This window comes from Oncorhynchus clarkii, chromosome 18, assembly GCF_045791955.1.
Source record: "Oncorhynchus clarkii lewisi isolate Uvic-CL-2024 chromosome 18, UVic_Ocla_1.0, whole genome shotgun sequence".
In the NCBI taxonomy this organism is placed as follows: Eukaryota; Metazoa; Chordata; class Actinopteri; order Salmoniformes; family Salmonidae; genus Oncorhynchus; species Oncorhynchus clarkii.
The window spans coordinates 35,436,935-35,452,224 of record NC_092164.1 but is presented as its reverse complement, the minus strand read 5'-3'; the positions used below and the strand labels follow the sequence as shown (position 1 = coordinate 35,452,224).

The 15,290-nt window shown below is 44.0% G+C and overlaps 1 protein-coding gene across 1 annotated transcript in view; it reads left to right on the top strand.

Moving 5' to 3' along the window:
• LOC139373389 (syndecan-2-A-like) overlaps positions 1-14,997 on the top strand; it is a 34,879-nt gene extending 19,882 nt beyond the window's left edge. The window contains exons 2-5 of the mRNA XM_071113837.1: positions 9,061-9,175; positions 9,601-9,770; positions 10,711-10,831; positions 12,941-14,997. Of these exons, the coding sequence (XP_070969938.1) occupies positions 9,061-9,175; positions 9,601-9,770; positions 10,711-10,831; positions 12,941-13,104 (570 nt within the window). The 3' untranslated portion in view covers positions 13,105-14,997. The remainder of the gene's footprint in view (positions 1-9,060; positions 9,176-9,600; positions 9,771-10,710; positions 10,832-12,940) is intronic.
• Positions 14,998-15,290: the final 293 nt, after the last annotated feature.

Below are 15,290 nucleotides of genomic sequence, written 5' to 3'. Positions count from 1 at the left end.
AAGTGCCTTGTGACACAATGGCAACAGTGGCATGGATCAGAGGTATTGCTAGTTAGCATAGTGGTTTAGTATAGCTGGCTTAGGCTGAAGCACATGGGTTGAGGTGACTGGTGACTTCTTTGGTCGCCTGTGTGCCTGAAATTCTTTCCAAGCATGTTGAAAAGGCTCCGAACGGGGATACAGCCCCACAATACAAATAGGTCAGCCTTGAGAAGGTATTAGATTCATCTACAGTTTGAAATGTTTTGTATGCCTTTTTGTAGTGGGAGAGGCAATGAAAATAAATGTAAAAATCTGTATTACTGTGTGGGCAGTATTGGGGGGGGCTTCAAAATACATATTGTACAATGAATTTCTCACGCACATGCCCACGCTTTGTTTACAAAGTGCAGTCAGCAGTGCAGAACATGGGTCCGGGTGATACCATATGGTCCCCTTGAGTGTGAGTGCTTATATATGCCGTAGCAGAGGGATGAACCCCCTCCAATTTACTCATCCAGGGGGTAGCTAGCTAGCAGCACCTGTGTTTGTAGAGGAATGGTGGAGATGGCAGACAGGCTGTGGCCTGGAAGGGTGCATTCATCTCCTGCTGTTGAGCCCTGCAGAGCACCTGAAACACCCCCGACTAATAGAGGGGTCAGAGGGGGGTCGGGGGGGCTGGGACATGCGAGGGAGCATGTTTCCCTGTGTCCGCTTCATTTGTTTGTGCCTCTCTGCATGCCTCTAGGTTTGTGTGCCAAGGCAGTGTAGGTCTGCCGGGCAGCTTCCCCCGTGAACCAGGTGTTTGTTGCTGTTTTACGTAACTTGTTTTCATTGCGAAAACCTTGAATCGAGTCCTTGTAATACGAAACTGAATACTGTAAGGAGGATTTGGTTCACTCATTGTCCATGTCAAAGTCAAATTATACATTGTTCTTCTTATTCAAACAATGCAGTAATCGGGAGGTACATCTTTGGTGAAAAGTATCCACCCTCCTCCATTCCCTCCCTCTGGCTCGTATTAAGATATAAGGAAAAAGTGAAGGCCTGTTTTCTCTCTCCAAGAAGAGGACTTGGCAGATCCTCTCAGCATTCCTCCTCCTCCGATAGCTTTTCATCAGGGAGGAATGCCTTTCAGTCACTGACAGCTCCCGGCGGAACGTTACGAATCTGGACCACACGCTGTTAGCCAGCCCTGTGTTCAGGAAGAATCCAATCGTACCCGAGTGTTGCATATCAAACCAAAGAGATGAGCGCTTTGAACAGAACCCAAGGCCTGTTTCCTGCAATATCCATCCTTCATTCTCTCCCTAATGTGCACAGGCCCCATCGAGAATAGTCAAGCATACTGGGAGCAAAAGTATTCATTTCCTTTTTGTAGAAAAAGCAGGCCTCTCTTCCACCTGTAGGTTAAACATCTAAGAGATTATTAATATGCTGCAGGTGAAGGCAGAAAGGTGGAATCTAACTCTTTGAGGCCATAAGGACATTTAAACATTTTCCTCCACACTGCCACCAGGGATTTTACTACAGGAATGGAAATCCGGTCTGTGTTATATTAAGATCAATGAGTCACGGTAGAGTTACTCGGACTTGGAGAATGAGCTCTTGGGAAAGTGTTAATTTTCTTCAGCGTGATTGTATGGAGCCGACCGCGGGGCAGGCCTGCTCATTTTCCCCATGACTGAAATGGCCTCATCTTGCTTTAATGTGCCTCTAGCCAAAAGTGCTTCAGTAGAGGTTACCGTGTGAGACAGTTTTGGTCCGGCTATTAATTAAAGGTGAAACTGATGACGCCGTTGGAATTGTGTGTGTGTGTGTGTGTGCGCGCGTGCGTGTGTGTGTGTGTGTGTGTTGGCTGCAGTAATTGCTCTTACCTGAGGCTTTCAAATGCCCCCTCGTGCTTTCTCTTTTGTGCACTCTCCTTTTTTAACGTTCTCTCACTTTCCCCCTCCCCTCATCAACCTCTCTTTTAGGTGATATGAGCCATGATTTATAAGGCCAATGATTAACTGGCTGGAGGAGTAATTCAGTGCTTATAACCTGAATAGATTACATTTTGTCAACCGCTATTCCACTATCATCCTCATAGTAATTTTGCTGCATGATATGTGGCCTTGGAAAGGTCTGTTCCAGTTTCTTTGTGATGAAGTGCGTGTTGCTGAGTTAGTCAGGGATGTGTGAAATGAACGCTAAGCAGGTACAAAGGCAGGGCGAAAGAGGGCCAACGACATTCAGACAAGTCAGAACCGGTCAAAATGGTTAATTTGCGAACATGGCGTGGTACTTTTCCACTTCAGACGATATCAATTAGGGGGGTCAGTGGTTTGCTGAGGATTGAGACTTTTCTAAGCCCCTTCACCTCTCTCCCCACTCGTGTTCAACAAGCAACATCCCTCCTCTCACAGATCTGCCCTCTGAAGAGACCTACCGTTCATGTTTACACGGGCACCATTTTGACTGGGCCAGTGTTATTTGTGTGGATAGTGGACTTTATATATGGTAGTCAAGTAAGACCGTTGCTCCTGGATGTGGGAATTCTAGATTACTGATGCTTCTGAACTCAATTATTTTATTTTTTTATAGCAAGAGATTTTAGGGTTATAGAACATTAGACCTGTTTTTATACAGGCCTAAGCACTTAAAACCACCCTGTGCTCGTTTCTGTTCAGCCTTGCCTCTGTTACAGCTTCCTATTTCCACTGTGACTTGAGGGAAGAAACCTGCCGTGCTGCGGCAAATCTTTCAGTTTCCCTCCTCACTATAAAATGACTCGCAGGTGAAGCCCATTTCCCAGCATATTGGGTTTCCGAGCTGACAAAGAATCTAGGGTTTCCTATGCGTATCAAAAGATGTTTAACGGGGCCGAGGAATTTCCCAATTCCCAACCCCGGGGGAGGGGGGGGGGGGGCAGTATTCCAAATGGTAGACTTGGTGTTCCAGAGAGGGCTGTGTGCAGAAAGAACTCTGTCACTTTCTACGGGCTTAGATGCAATAGAGCTGAGGTCTTCACTCAAAACTTTAAATGTTGAAACCTCGTGAGCCACCTTTTGCTTCTTATTGTTTCACTCAAGGTTTACATTTAACTTTACATTAGGTTCATCAGGTGCCTCAGCGAATGAGTCAAGCAGACGGGCTTTAATTGGTATGCGAGTAAAATATTTAGTGGTCCGAGGTGAAGTTAATTAGCCGTAATGTGTTGCTGCGCGTGTGAGCGTTCACACACATTGACACACCGATACCAGAGCGCAATTGGCACATATGTCGCATGTTATGTTATATTGCAACATTGCAAAAATGATTGTGTCTTATGAATCGTGTTATGGCTTGTTATGATTCATGGTCTCATTTAGGTTTACATTCAGACCATTAGAATACATATTTCTTGCCTTAGTTTATCTTGCTGAACTGCGTAAATAGGATTGTACAGGCAGGTAGGTTTACTCTATTGTCCCACAGCCAGGCTATCAGTGAGCGTCTGTTTTCATTGGAAACCTTGAAATTGACTTTCTTCCTCTCAGGATGCTGTCTCTTATTGGGCGTCTATAGGAAAAACATCAGATTTTTTTTGGCACAGGCGCAAAATAAAAGTATTTTGACAAAATACTTTTTTATTTTGCACAGTCTGTACTATCAGGTTCTTTATGATTCTTGCCTCGTGTTATATTTATGCAGTCTGAGGTAGATTAACCGTCAGTGTATGTGAGGACAGAATTAGTCAAGCGCTCCGTTCTCTTTTTGTGAGACATTTTTTTGCGAAAACTCCTGAGCCTGGTCTTATTTTGGTCAAACTGTAACAAAGGTTCCCCCCCAGCCAGCTTATGCAGCTTGTGTTTGTTCACATATGGATGTAGTTTAAGGTACTTTGAGCTGCTTGACCGAACTTTGACACGTTGTTTGTTTGGAGGACTAAAGCAAAGCTTTATGCATCAGAACTTGATGGCCTTTTTGGGGGTATAGGTTTCTTTAGTTCTTCCACAATGCTAGGACATTCTATCTGTCAAACGGTTCTCAAAGTACTGAGCATATTTACCCAGCAGTATGTGGTGAGCTGATCCAGTTCCATAGATCAGCAAGGTCTGCTGGTTTTAATTCTAGCACAGTCCCAGACAGTTTACTCAATCTTTATGAGGACATAAAGATCAGCTAATGCACCCGTAAATGGCTACTCTCCGCCATTAATTTGATGATGGAGTCCAAACTGCGCCCCGGAATGAAAAGGTAACAAATCCACCTATAAACTCTCCGCGTCAACCCAAGCATGGCACTGCTTTGAAACGGGAAGGAGCCATAGCATCTAGATTACTTCCTGAACTTTCCAAAGGAGCACTTCAGCTGGGTTCATTTCAGTGTTCATCATTCAGTTTATTACGAGTGGTGACCGTTTTGGAATCTCAGATCAACCAATTGTTCAAAAGCTAGTCCTAGATATACTGTCAACGCTCGTCTGTGTAGCTCTTCTTAACTGTGTCTTTGTATTGCAATTAGGATTATAAAGGCTTTATACTTAAAAAAAATCATTAACCAGAAAGCCCTGTTGTGGATGCATTATTTATGCTGTTATGCATGATGAAAAAGGAACATGTGGCAAAGTGAGCTACTAGCAACAGAGCCAGATGAACAGATTCTGTTTCCTGGATTTTGTGGTAAATGTCAACACACACACACCAAGCTACAAAGCTGTCCCCCGCACTCCGGGAATAGCTCCAGGGCACACAGTCTGGTTTTAGGGAGAGTTTGATTTGTGTCAACTTCCTGCAGTAACAGCCCCTCCCCTCCAGTGTCTCAAAGACCATCAATTTGTTTCTTATTATGATCCCAGGAGGGCAATAAAAGTTGAAGGTTCTGAAGAGCGCGAAGAGACATCCGTCCACCCTACTCCCCCTCCTTTCCTTCACCACCACAGCCATTTGCTTAGCTTGTGGGGTCAGTGTTTGAACTCCCACTTTGTTGCTGTAGACTTGTAGCCTTTATGAACTAATTTCTCAACCCCAATTACATTTGACAAGCAAATCCTCACCAACAAACATCAATTATGAAGCCAGCTTGCTCCTGCCGGTTGCTTGTTTAGCATTAGCATGTGCTAGCGTTAGCCTACAAAATGGCCGCCAACAGGTGCCAACCTAGCAGTCCATTTGCTGTTGTCATTATCTCTTAAGACAAAAAGTGACACACTAAACACCACACAGAATCGATAATAAGAGTAAAGTCTTCACTATTGAAACACTGCATCTCGAATCCAGCCATTCTAGCCCACTCAAGCCAATTGCTCTCACCCAGTCACCTCCAATCCTTTCCTCCCAGCCAGGTCCGGCACCGGGAAAAGCCGTAGCCATCCCATCCGCTCAGGGCCAATAAAAGCCACCTTGTAAATGTGCCTGTGGGAGAGAGATGGGAAGGAGGACAGGCCAGAGTGGTGGCAGTATTGATCACCGCATGGATCCGTGGCTCGCTGAGTTTGCAGATAAACTCACATCTACCTGCACTACTTTGTTGTTTAACAAAGAGACACTCTGGCTTTTTTTCCTTCAGAGAAATCATTGACTTTCAGGGTTCACGTTTGTTTTCCCCAATCCTGGGGAGAGGAGACCGATTTCTTTTGATTGTACAGTGGTACCCAATGTTCTTACAGAAGCGGACTGTAAGACCATTGAAGACTTAACTGTTCTGTGAGGTACAATGACTGGCATCAGTGAATATCCTTAAGAAAGGTGAAATGACAGCAAAGCAAGTCAAGTGCTTTATGTTGTAATGGTTCTCTCTCGCCCTCGTAGTTAACTTGAGGTTCTCTCAGGTTAACTCAAGTTTTTGAGCGGGAGCAGAGCAACAGACGGACAAGGAATGTCTGAGGCACTGTCTGCCCTCTGTCTCTTGCTTTCCACTCCTGTCAATGATGTAAGTCGTACTGTGTGTACGAGCCCATGCGCGTGTGAGCTTTTTCATGTTTTTTTTTTTTTTTCCTCCCCTGTCTCCCCTGTTTTGGGGTGGGATAATATTGACCGTGTAAGAAGTGAATGCAATGTGTCTACACGGATTAGAGACAGGACAAGATGGCTCACCCAAGTTACCCTACACTACCCCCATGACCCATAGCCACCCACCCTACTCTAACTACCTCCTCTCACAATAGCGCTAGCTTACTGCTAACTGCACACGCCATAAAGAGAGCCTCTTTGACTTTCGGACACCGCCAGCCATGGGCTTGGCGGTTTAACAAGCTTTTAGCAAAGCAACCTGCAGGCCACAGATTGTCTACTGCAGCGCATAATCTCCCTCTCTCTCTCGCCCTCCTACCAGTCTCTCTCTCCTCTTTCTATGTCACTCTCCCTCCTTGTCACTCTTGCTCGTTTCTGCCTCGCCTCTCTTCTTCCTCCTCTTGTGTATTATATTTCTTTCCCTATAGACGTTCTCCATGGAGACTGACTGCATTCACCACCAAGCCTCCTGCTGGTCACTAGTTGTTCATTAGGTGCAGACAGACCGTAGCTCTGTTCTAATAAATGCCACAGTGCTGCTTGTTATCGCAGTCTCGCTGTCAGTCGGTCGCTAGGCTAGGTGCTGCTTGTTAGGGTCTCCGGTAAGGATTAGGCAGCTAAGGCTCTGACTGGCTGGATTCTTCATGGGCTTTTATCCCCATTCAAACCAGTGAAGAGGGATTGTGTTTTTTTGTATCTGCCAGCTCTGTGTTAGTTAGGGTCATACCTGGAAGTGGACAATGACCCCCGGACGTAGTCATTAACACTTTGGGGGGGGGGTATATTTACAAGCACAAAGTTTGTGTGTGTGTGTGTGTGAGCTTGAAGCATTAACAGATGTCTGTCCGCACTCTAGAGCCCTCGTCTTTCTAAAGGAAGGAGTTATTTAAATAGCCCGCTCTGAAGAAACCCTTTATCTCTTGAGTTCAAATAATGCCAGTGCGTAGTAGTCAAAGCATGTGTAGATTAGGCTTTGTTTGGGAAGAGAACCCGTTTTTTTTTAATGGTGTCCCACTACACGATTACCACATCTTGAACGTCAGTAGCTATAATAGGCTAATTGCCATTTACACGAGTGGCGTTGACCAGCTGAAAGAGAACCCGACGCTCTGTCTGGCCTCTCACTTTCTGTGGAAGGAAAGTAAACAGATAGCATGGACTGGAAGGAGAAGAGGGTTTTTCATGCACAAGAGAATGGCCATAGAAATGGAATTACTAGTAGCCTAATTCTATAAATTATATTTCTATGAGGAGGGTGCTCCTTTGTTATGGGGTTCCAGGCTTGAACTCCCAGCTTGTGATAAGGATTCAAAGGCAAGTCCTCCTGGAAGGTTAAACATGTCAATAGTGATAAGAGGCAGGAGTTTACGGACCATTTCCGCTCCAGAATGAACATCTGATTTGATTCACTCCTTGTCTTGCTCTTTGTGCCATGCACGCTACAGTTGTTTAGTTTCACTTTCTTTAGATTTGTGCTGTGTTGAATAATGTGGGTACACGTGTGGCCTCAATTGCCTCTATCTCATTAGGCTCTGTTTTTTTTGTGGCTTGATTTGTGGGCTCCACCCTTTGGTTCGTTAATTGTATTATTACTGATGCGTAGTGATGTGTAGGCCCAGCTAGTGAACTGAACTGGGGGGAGGGGTTGGTGAAACAGAATAGGCAGCGAGGTTAAAATGAAGTTGCTTTGATCAAATCCAGCCTTTGATCAGCCAGCTCTGGCCTGAATGCCTTTCTGTTGGAAAGTCATTGCTCCTTTTTGGAGGGGAGGCAGATATCGTTCTGTTTTATCATCCCCTGCCTTTTCACCAACCGCTCACCGCCGCAGACCTGCCCCTTTGTGACGGCGGAGAGTGTCAGGCAGACAGACCTTCAAAACACACACTTTACCCCCACACCCCGAGGCATTTAGGGGCTATGTTCACTCATACCCATAGGCTCAGTTTGCAGTTTTATACTGTCAGTTGTACACCTATTGCAGTCAAAGTAAAACAGGCAACCATGCATAGATACAGACACACATATGCAAACGCACACACACGCGCGCGAACACACACAGGTTTTGTTCTTCTGTCCTGGTGAGGACCGAAACAAAAATTCCATTCAAAACCCTAATTCTAACCCTAACCTTAAAATAGCCTTTGTCCTCATGCGGATGTGGGAAATGGTCCCTCACATGGTTAGAACACACACACACACACAACAACACAAACCTACTTATCACAGCTTCCTTCTGAGAAATGTGTCACCCTTATGTTATGTCCTCACTCTCTTTCTTTGACTTTTCTGCAAAAGCAACGAGTGTAAAACTGATCCCAGGTCATTTATTTCAGTATGGAGGGGACATCACAGTCGGACTCAGTCTGAGGTTGAATGGAGGTTGCCATGGGTCCTACCTAGCTATTCCACTTAATGCACACACGCACGAAGGTGCGCACTCACACAAACGACAATGATGGCAGTGTTTTGCCCATTGTGCAGTAATTTCACTGAGTTTGTATGAAGTTGTTGTTTGTAAAGGAAATTGCGGATGGATGACATTTTTATTTACTAGCATTCTATAGTCTTGAGGGGGTTGATGTCTTTGCAAGTCACACGAACAGCATTGTTCAATTTCAGCTTTTCTATTGGCCAGTCCGTTGTAAGACAAACACACACACACACACACGCACGCGCTTCTATGAACTTTTACCCCGGCAACGATGGTGGGAGGAGCTAGACGTTTAAAGAGGGGTTGTTTGACTCCGGTGTGGTTTGTTGAGACAAGTGCCCTCTGTGGTACATGGACTACGATGTTCAAGCACATAACGATGGGTCTACCTGGCAGAACATACTGGAGTGCTGTAACGACTAACTATCTTTGGGTCAACCATGGCTTTGAGTCAAGTGATAAGCCCTTTTGGTGTTCACTTTTCATTGAAACTCGGTGCTTTCTACCAAACATTCAGATCGTGGTATCCAGAAACGTGTTCACTGCTAGAAGTATTTCAAAGACAAAAGTGGTGACTATAAGAAAGTTATGTTGGACTTGCGCATTGAATACTGGTCTCGGGAACAGTCTAAATGCCCAGTACTTTGTCTAGATTTCTGTTGTTTTCCGTTTCAGATAGCGGACGCGGCCAAGTCGTCCTCCGAAGTGGATGAACTTTTCATTGACGACACAGGGTCCGGGGGTTACTACCCTGAGGATGACGACGACTTTAACTCGGGGTCAGGATCAGGTAAGAATCTGGTCACAGTAGCCTTCGACTGGGTCGGCAGGCTGGCAGGCAGGCTGGCTTTTCACCCAGAGTGGGCATGTCTGTAGGACTGAGGTCTTACTTAGGTATTGAAGCCCCTTTTTACAAAACTTTTAACAACATGCAGATGGCCAAAGCAAAGCAGGCTGTAAGAAAGAGCTTTGATAACTGTGGCGAACACTGTTCCCAGTAAAAATGAAACCAGACTCAATTTACCTTCACCTGATCCCATTCTAGAATATCAGGAGGTGGCCTTGTCTGTTGTGATTGAATGTGAACGTGAGGTACTTATGAAAAGCCGGATTTCTCTTAGGTACAGACTCAAACATAGACTGACAAGCAACTGAAAGTAATTGAGTGCTGGTGAAGTAGTACAAACAGTGCTATCTCCTCATCTTGCTCTGCAGGCACTGCTGAGGAGGTGATCGAGGAGGCGGTGACCGTGAGCACGCTGTACATTGCGCCCAAAGCAGAACCCACCCAGGACTCCACCAAAGACTTCACTCCCAGAGTGGAGACAGACACGCCCAGAGAAGACCTGCCTGGGGAAACGCCCTGGAAGCCAGTCAGAACTGAGGTGAGGGAACACGACAACCTTTTAGACCGGCCCACTAAGCTAACGATGGACCGGCCCATTGGGCATTTGCCCAAACTACCCTAGGACCAGTCCCTTTTTTCCCCCCGTATGGTAGATATTGAAAGATTGGAAATTGTGTAAAAGTCTGTGGGAGCCTTTCCCCTCCCAAAATAACAGTTGAACATGCATTGACCCCGATGCTGGAATGCTATACATAAAAGTAGTCATTGGTAATAGAGCCCTAATAACGCACTAGTATTATAGCATTTTGCTAGACAGTGATCTATACTCTTTGACCTCACCACAGATGAAGAGTATAAACCATCAGCCATAAGTCTTAACTCGTTGACATAGAATGTCATCAAATCCCTCTAATGCAGTGATGATAATACCCTCCAAGAGGTTCCTCTGGGGATAAGGATCAAGCAGTCATCTAGGCTCCTGATGTTGCTCTGGTTTTGTTGTACATTATGCTGGATTACTGAATCAAACAGTCATAATCTCCCGTTTTAGAACACTACAGAATCCGCTCTTGTTGGGTGATGGCCTAGATTCTTTCTGGCCTGGTTCCATTGTGGTCCCTTTCTCCTTCCCCTAATCCCTTACCGTTCAATATTTACACATGAAGACACTAGGGAGGTGACAGCAATACAGTGACGACTCCACCAACCCCTCCAATAGTTTTACTGTGGCTTCTGCCATGTTGCTTTCACCTATCCAGTCTTTTCAGATCTGTTAACACAGATGGTGTAGGGCAGGTGATTTTACTTGGCCCTGGTTTCGGAGCTAGAGACCCAAATATGGACCCAGGCATCTATGTTAGTACATAAACGATATCCCTCCACCTCTAGCTTCCATTCTCCTGGCCTTTTATGTTTGTAAAATAAAAAATAAAAAAAACGGTATACCACCATCGTATCCTTCCATTCTCTCCTCCCAGCCCCCAGTACCCGTCACCGAGGATCTACGCAAGAACCAGATCACCAGCACCCCCAGCTCCCCCCTGGAGCCCATCGATGTTCGCTCGGAAAACCTCTTCCAGAGGACGGAGGTGCTGGCAGGTATGTACGGCAACAGCAGCACAGGGGTTCACCATTTTCCACACTCGTCGCAGGCAACAGTGTGCAGTCTTTACACCTGTGTCTACCCATCTAAATGTTGATTATGGGTTGTTGAGCTGTTGAATGGGACATTCTGTCACATCAGGTAATTACACTGCCATGTTATTTCTGAATGTCTTGATTACAACGCTGATTATGAAGTAGGTCAGGTGGCGGGTCTGGAGCGACGCTAAAGTGTGTCTGCTGCCCAGATTGATGACAAGAAAATCTGCATTTGGATGTCTGGCGAGTTTTGTTGGTTGGATCTTTGCTGCATCTTTAGCATATGTAGCAACTTCATATATCCTCTGCCATATAACACTTAATAATCTGTAATATAATTGCTATAACATTGTTGTTATACACTGAGTGTAAAAAAAACAACATTAGGAACACCTTCCTAATATTGAGTTGCACCACCTTTTGCCCTCAGAACAGCCTCAATTCGTCGGGGCACGGACTTTACAAGGTGCCGAAACCGTTCCACAGGGATGCTGGCTCATGTTGACTCCAATTGTTCCCACAGTTGTCAAGTTGGCTGGATGTCCTTTGGGTGGTGGGACCATTCTTGATACACACAGGAAACTGTTGAGAGTGAAAAACCCAGCAGCGTTGCAGTTGTTGACACAAACCAGTGCGCCTGGCACCTACTACCATACCCCGTTCAAAATACACTTAAAGCTTTTGTCTTGCCTATTCACCCTCTGAATGGCACACATACACAATCCATGTCTCAATTGTCTCTTCAACTTGTCTCTTCAACTTGTCTCCTCCCCTTCAACTGCAGTGATTTGAAGTGGAGTTAACAGGTGACATCAATAGCGGATCATAGCTTTCACCTGGTCGGTATGTCATGGAAAGAGCAGGTGTTTATAGTGTTTTATCCACTCAGTGTACATTGTGTTTATTTCCAGATCAGATCCACATTCCTTAATCATGATGTTCTGCCCACGTCTCTAATGCTCTCTACAGCTTCTGAAAATAATGTATAAAATACGTTTCTACCCGTCAGTGGGACCTTCCAGAGTTCATAATTTAGTGTTAATTCACTTCTACTGAAATCCAAACTAGGAAAATGATCTGACTGGCAATCGCACTCTCTGATGCTGTTTTCCTTTCAGTGTCGGCGATAAACATGTAGAGTGTTACAAATGGACTGGCACTTCTGTTCCCCTTTGTTCTGACATCCGACTGATAGTTACTGTGAAAAAAAGTGACATGAATGAGGACAAGTAGGGGACGTCAATACAGTCATGCTGGAAATATATCCCACAAACATCCAACCAGTTAGCCGCCTTTGCTCGTTTGGATTTTGTTGTTTATTCCAAAGTTTGCAACGTAGAAAACATGGTCTAACTATTGTATTTCAAAATTGCTCAAATTACTGGTCATGTAGACAGACATGTGAGGCCCTGACTTTTCGAACTCTCTGCTAGCTAGACTACTTTTTTCTGTTTTCAATTATGGTCATGTTGGCCACATCCACTAAAACCCTGGCCTTGACAGGGCTGTATATACTGTGGATTAGAGTAATGTAAAACTCTTGGGTTCAGGAGGCCCAGGCCCACTGTGTAGAAACAGATCTGGCTAGCTAACCTCCTCCTGTCCTCTCTACCCTCCTACCTTTCCTCATCCTGTCCCCTATGGCTCCCACAAACTCAAATGGTCTGTAATCTAATTTACATTTATCCGCTCCACACCGAGGAGCCGCACGGTTTCTGGCTGTAAGCGTGCCAGATATCTTTTTACCCATGGGGCCGAGGCGCCAGTTCAACATGTGGAAATATAACTGGAGCAGAGGGGCGATTGTTTCGCCACAAGAGCCCTAAAACAGATTAAGGGCTGTAAAGAAACCTTATACAAGTATAATTGGAAGAATGATGAAATCCTATGTAAATAATTAGCATGCAGGAAACAAGGGCATGTCCTGGGAGTAATCTTGAGTAGTTTGATAGGGGGATTGTGTAAGAAAGGGTACAGTGCATTCAATGTTCCCTCTCTAGATGCTATAAGCTTTAATGTCCTCTGAATAGCCTTTGACCTCTGACCTCACCCTCTCTCTGTCCACAGCTGTCATTGCGGGTGGAGTTATTGGCTTCCTCTTTGCCATCTTCCTCATCCTCCTCTTGGTTTACCGCATGAGGAAGAAGGACGAGGGCAGCTACGACCTGGGAGAGAGGAAACCCTCTGGGGCAGCCTATCAGAAGGCCCCAACCAAGGAGTTTTATGCATAAAGCCCCGCCCCCTCATGAGAAGATTGACAAATCGGAGTGACGGTTTATAGCAGTCCATGACAACGAGAAAAAACCTGTTCAAATATACTGTAACAACAAAAAATAAAAAGTTAATTGAGGAAAAATGACATAAAGGAAAGCTTTTGCATAGAGTATTGTAATTAAGACATTTTCTTTTTTTTTTAATGAAAAGCCAAGCATTGCTTATTTTATGGCATATCTCAGTGTATTTAAACATTTTGTGTATTATTTGAAAAGGCAAAAAAATATAAAAACATTTTAAAAAATCTGTTACGGTGATAAAAAACTATTGCATCTGTCTTCTGTCAAAGGAGCTGTTTTTAGTCACTGACTACTATTTAACTGTAGCAGTATGTATTTGTAAAGAAATGTTTTAAAAGTGGAAATAATTGAATATAATTATTCTGTATCAATCCTATAAAAAAATATTGTCCTAGCATGTCTGGCGTTGATCTTTAAAAGGTGTATTTCATTCATTTATATTTTTTTCTCAGATGTAAAAAAAAAAATATATATATATGCCTTTTGTAGTTTTCATGAAGCTTTTTCATCTTCATATTAACGCTGATAACTGTCAATGTAAATGTTCTCCCTTCAGGTTACAATGTCAATCAATCTAGTTGAACTTGAGCGTTTCATTTATTTTTTTTGTTCGTCTTGTTTGTTTTCTTTCAATGTTTGTTTTGGTCAAAACCATTTCTTATACAGCATACATGTTAAAACACAGTAATCGGTCTTAAAAAGCTAAGATGTGTCAGGGGCTCAAGAAAAACACAAGACTTACTTTACAGTATGTCTTGTGGATGTTTTTTTAACATTTAATTTAATTGCATACGACTTCTCATATTGCACATTCACCTCATTGCTTCTTTGCTGGTCTCGTTTAGCTCTGAGTGTTTACGATGTTTGGGGTTAAATTTGGCTCTGGGGCAATGTTTTCCCCTAGTTTACTCTGCCTGTCCCATCTGCCTTTGCTCCTCCCTCTCATCCTCAGCATTCTCTCCATCTCCTCCATGTAAGCGGTCGGCCTCTCCCCTTTTTCTCACTCCACTGTGTTGCCAGTGTTTTTGTCTCCCCTGTGTCGATGGTTTAGCCCGGAGATCCTCGATTCTCAGAGCGTAAGGTTGGTTACCAGGAGCAAGACAGAGAAATACACCATGGGATTGACCTGTTGTTGCCATCCTCTCTCATTGAAACAGTCACCTCTGCATGAAAGGTACAACAGGTTGTGAAGTTGCCTTTTGAGCTGTACACAAATGTGAAGTAGACGTCATCTGAACTCCCAACCACCCACATGAGGCCATCCTCCTTGCACCCCCTCCTCCCTCATTCCCTCCTCCTTTCTGCTATACCCTCCAGCTTCTGCCTGCAATCTCTTTCTCTCTCTCTCTCTCTCTCTCTCTCATATTATCATCATATAAAAGATAGGTACTAAACTGCAAACCAAAACCCAAAGACACAGTATTCTCACCATTGCTTGAACTTATTCCCATTATGGCCACGTTACTCTCTCATTTTCTTTTCCTTCATTTAATTTTTTTTTTTTATAGCTTTTTATTTTGTTAGAGACTTGACCATTGAGTCCAATTGCTTATTAGTATACAAAAAGATATATATTATATATATAAATGCATATTCACAAATGTTTTAAACCTTCAAAGTGCCTACCATTTGGAAATGTACTTGCTCTCCCGGAGAGCATAAGGAGATGCATACGTTACACCAGGAGGATGATGATAATGACTGGCATTCTGTGAGCACAGATGACTGTAATGGTCACCACTTTTTTTTTTTAAGTCTTACAAAAGCAGACAGTATTGTACCTATACGTTGAAACAACACTACTGAATAAACATTGTGGCCTAATATCGATCTTGTGTAGGCTTTATTGATCCCTGTGTCTTTTTCTCTTCACGGTTTCTTCTCCCTCAGGCCACAACCAATGACTGAGGAATACTGCCAATACGCCATTTTACAGATGCTTATATCTCGGTAATGATTAACATGAACTATATACCATAAAAGCATCAATTACTTATCTGATTGTCGGTGTTGATGAGTGATGGGTGACGCATTATCATTTTACTGAACTAATCTGATGGGTTCTGGATTGAGATTAGTATAATGGGGATGTAAAGTGCTAACTGGGAGATAATCCTGCCTCA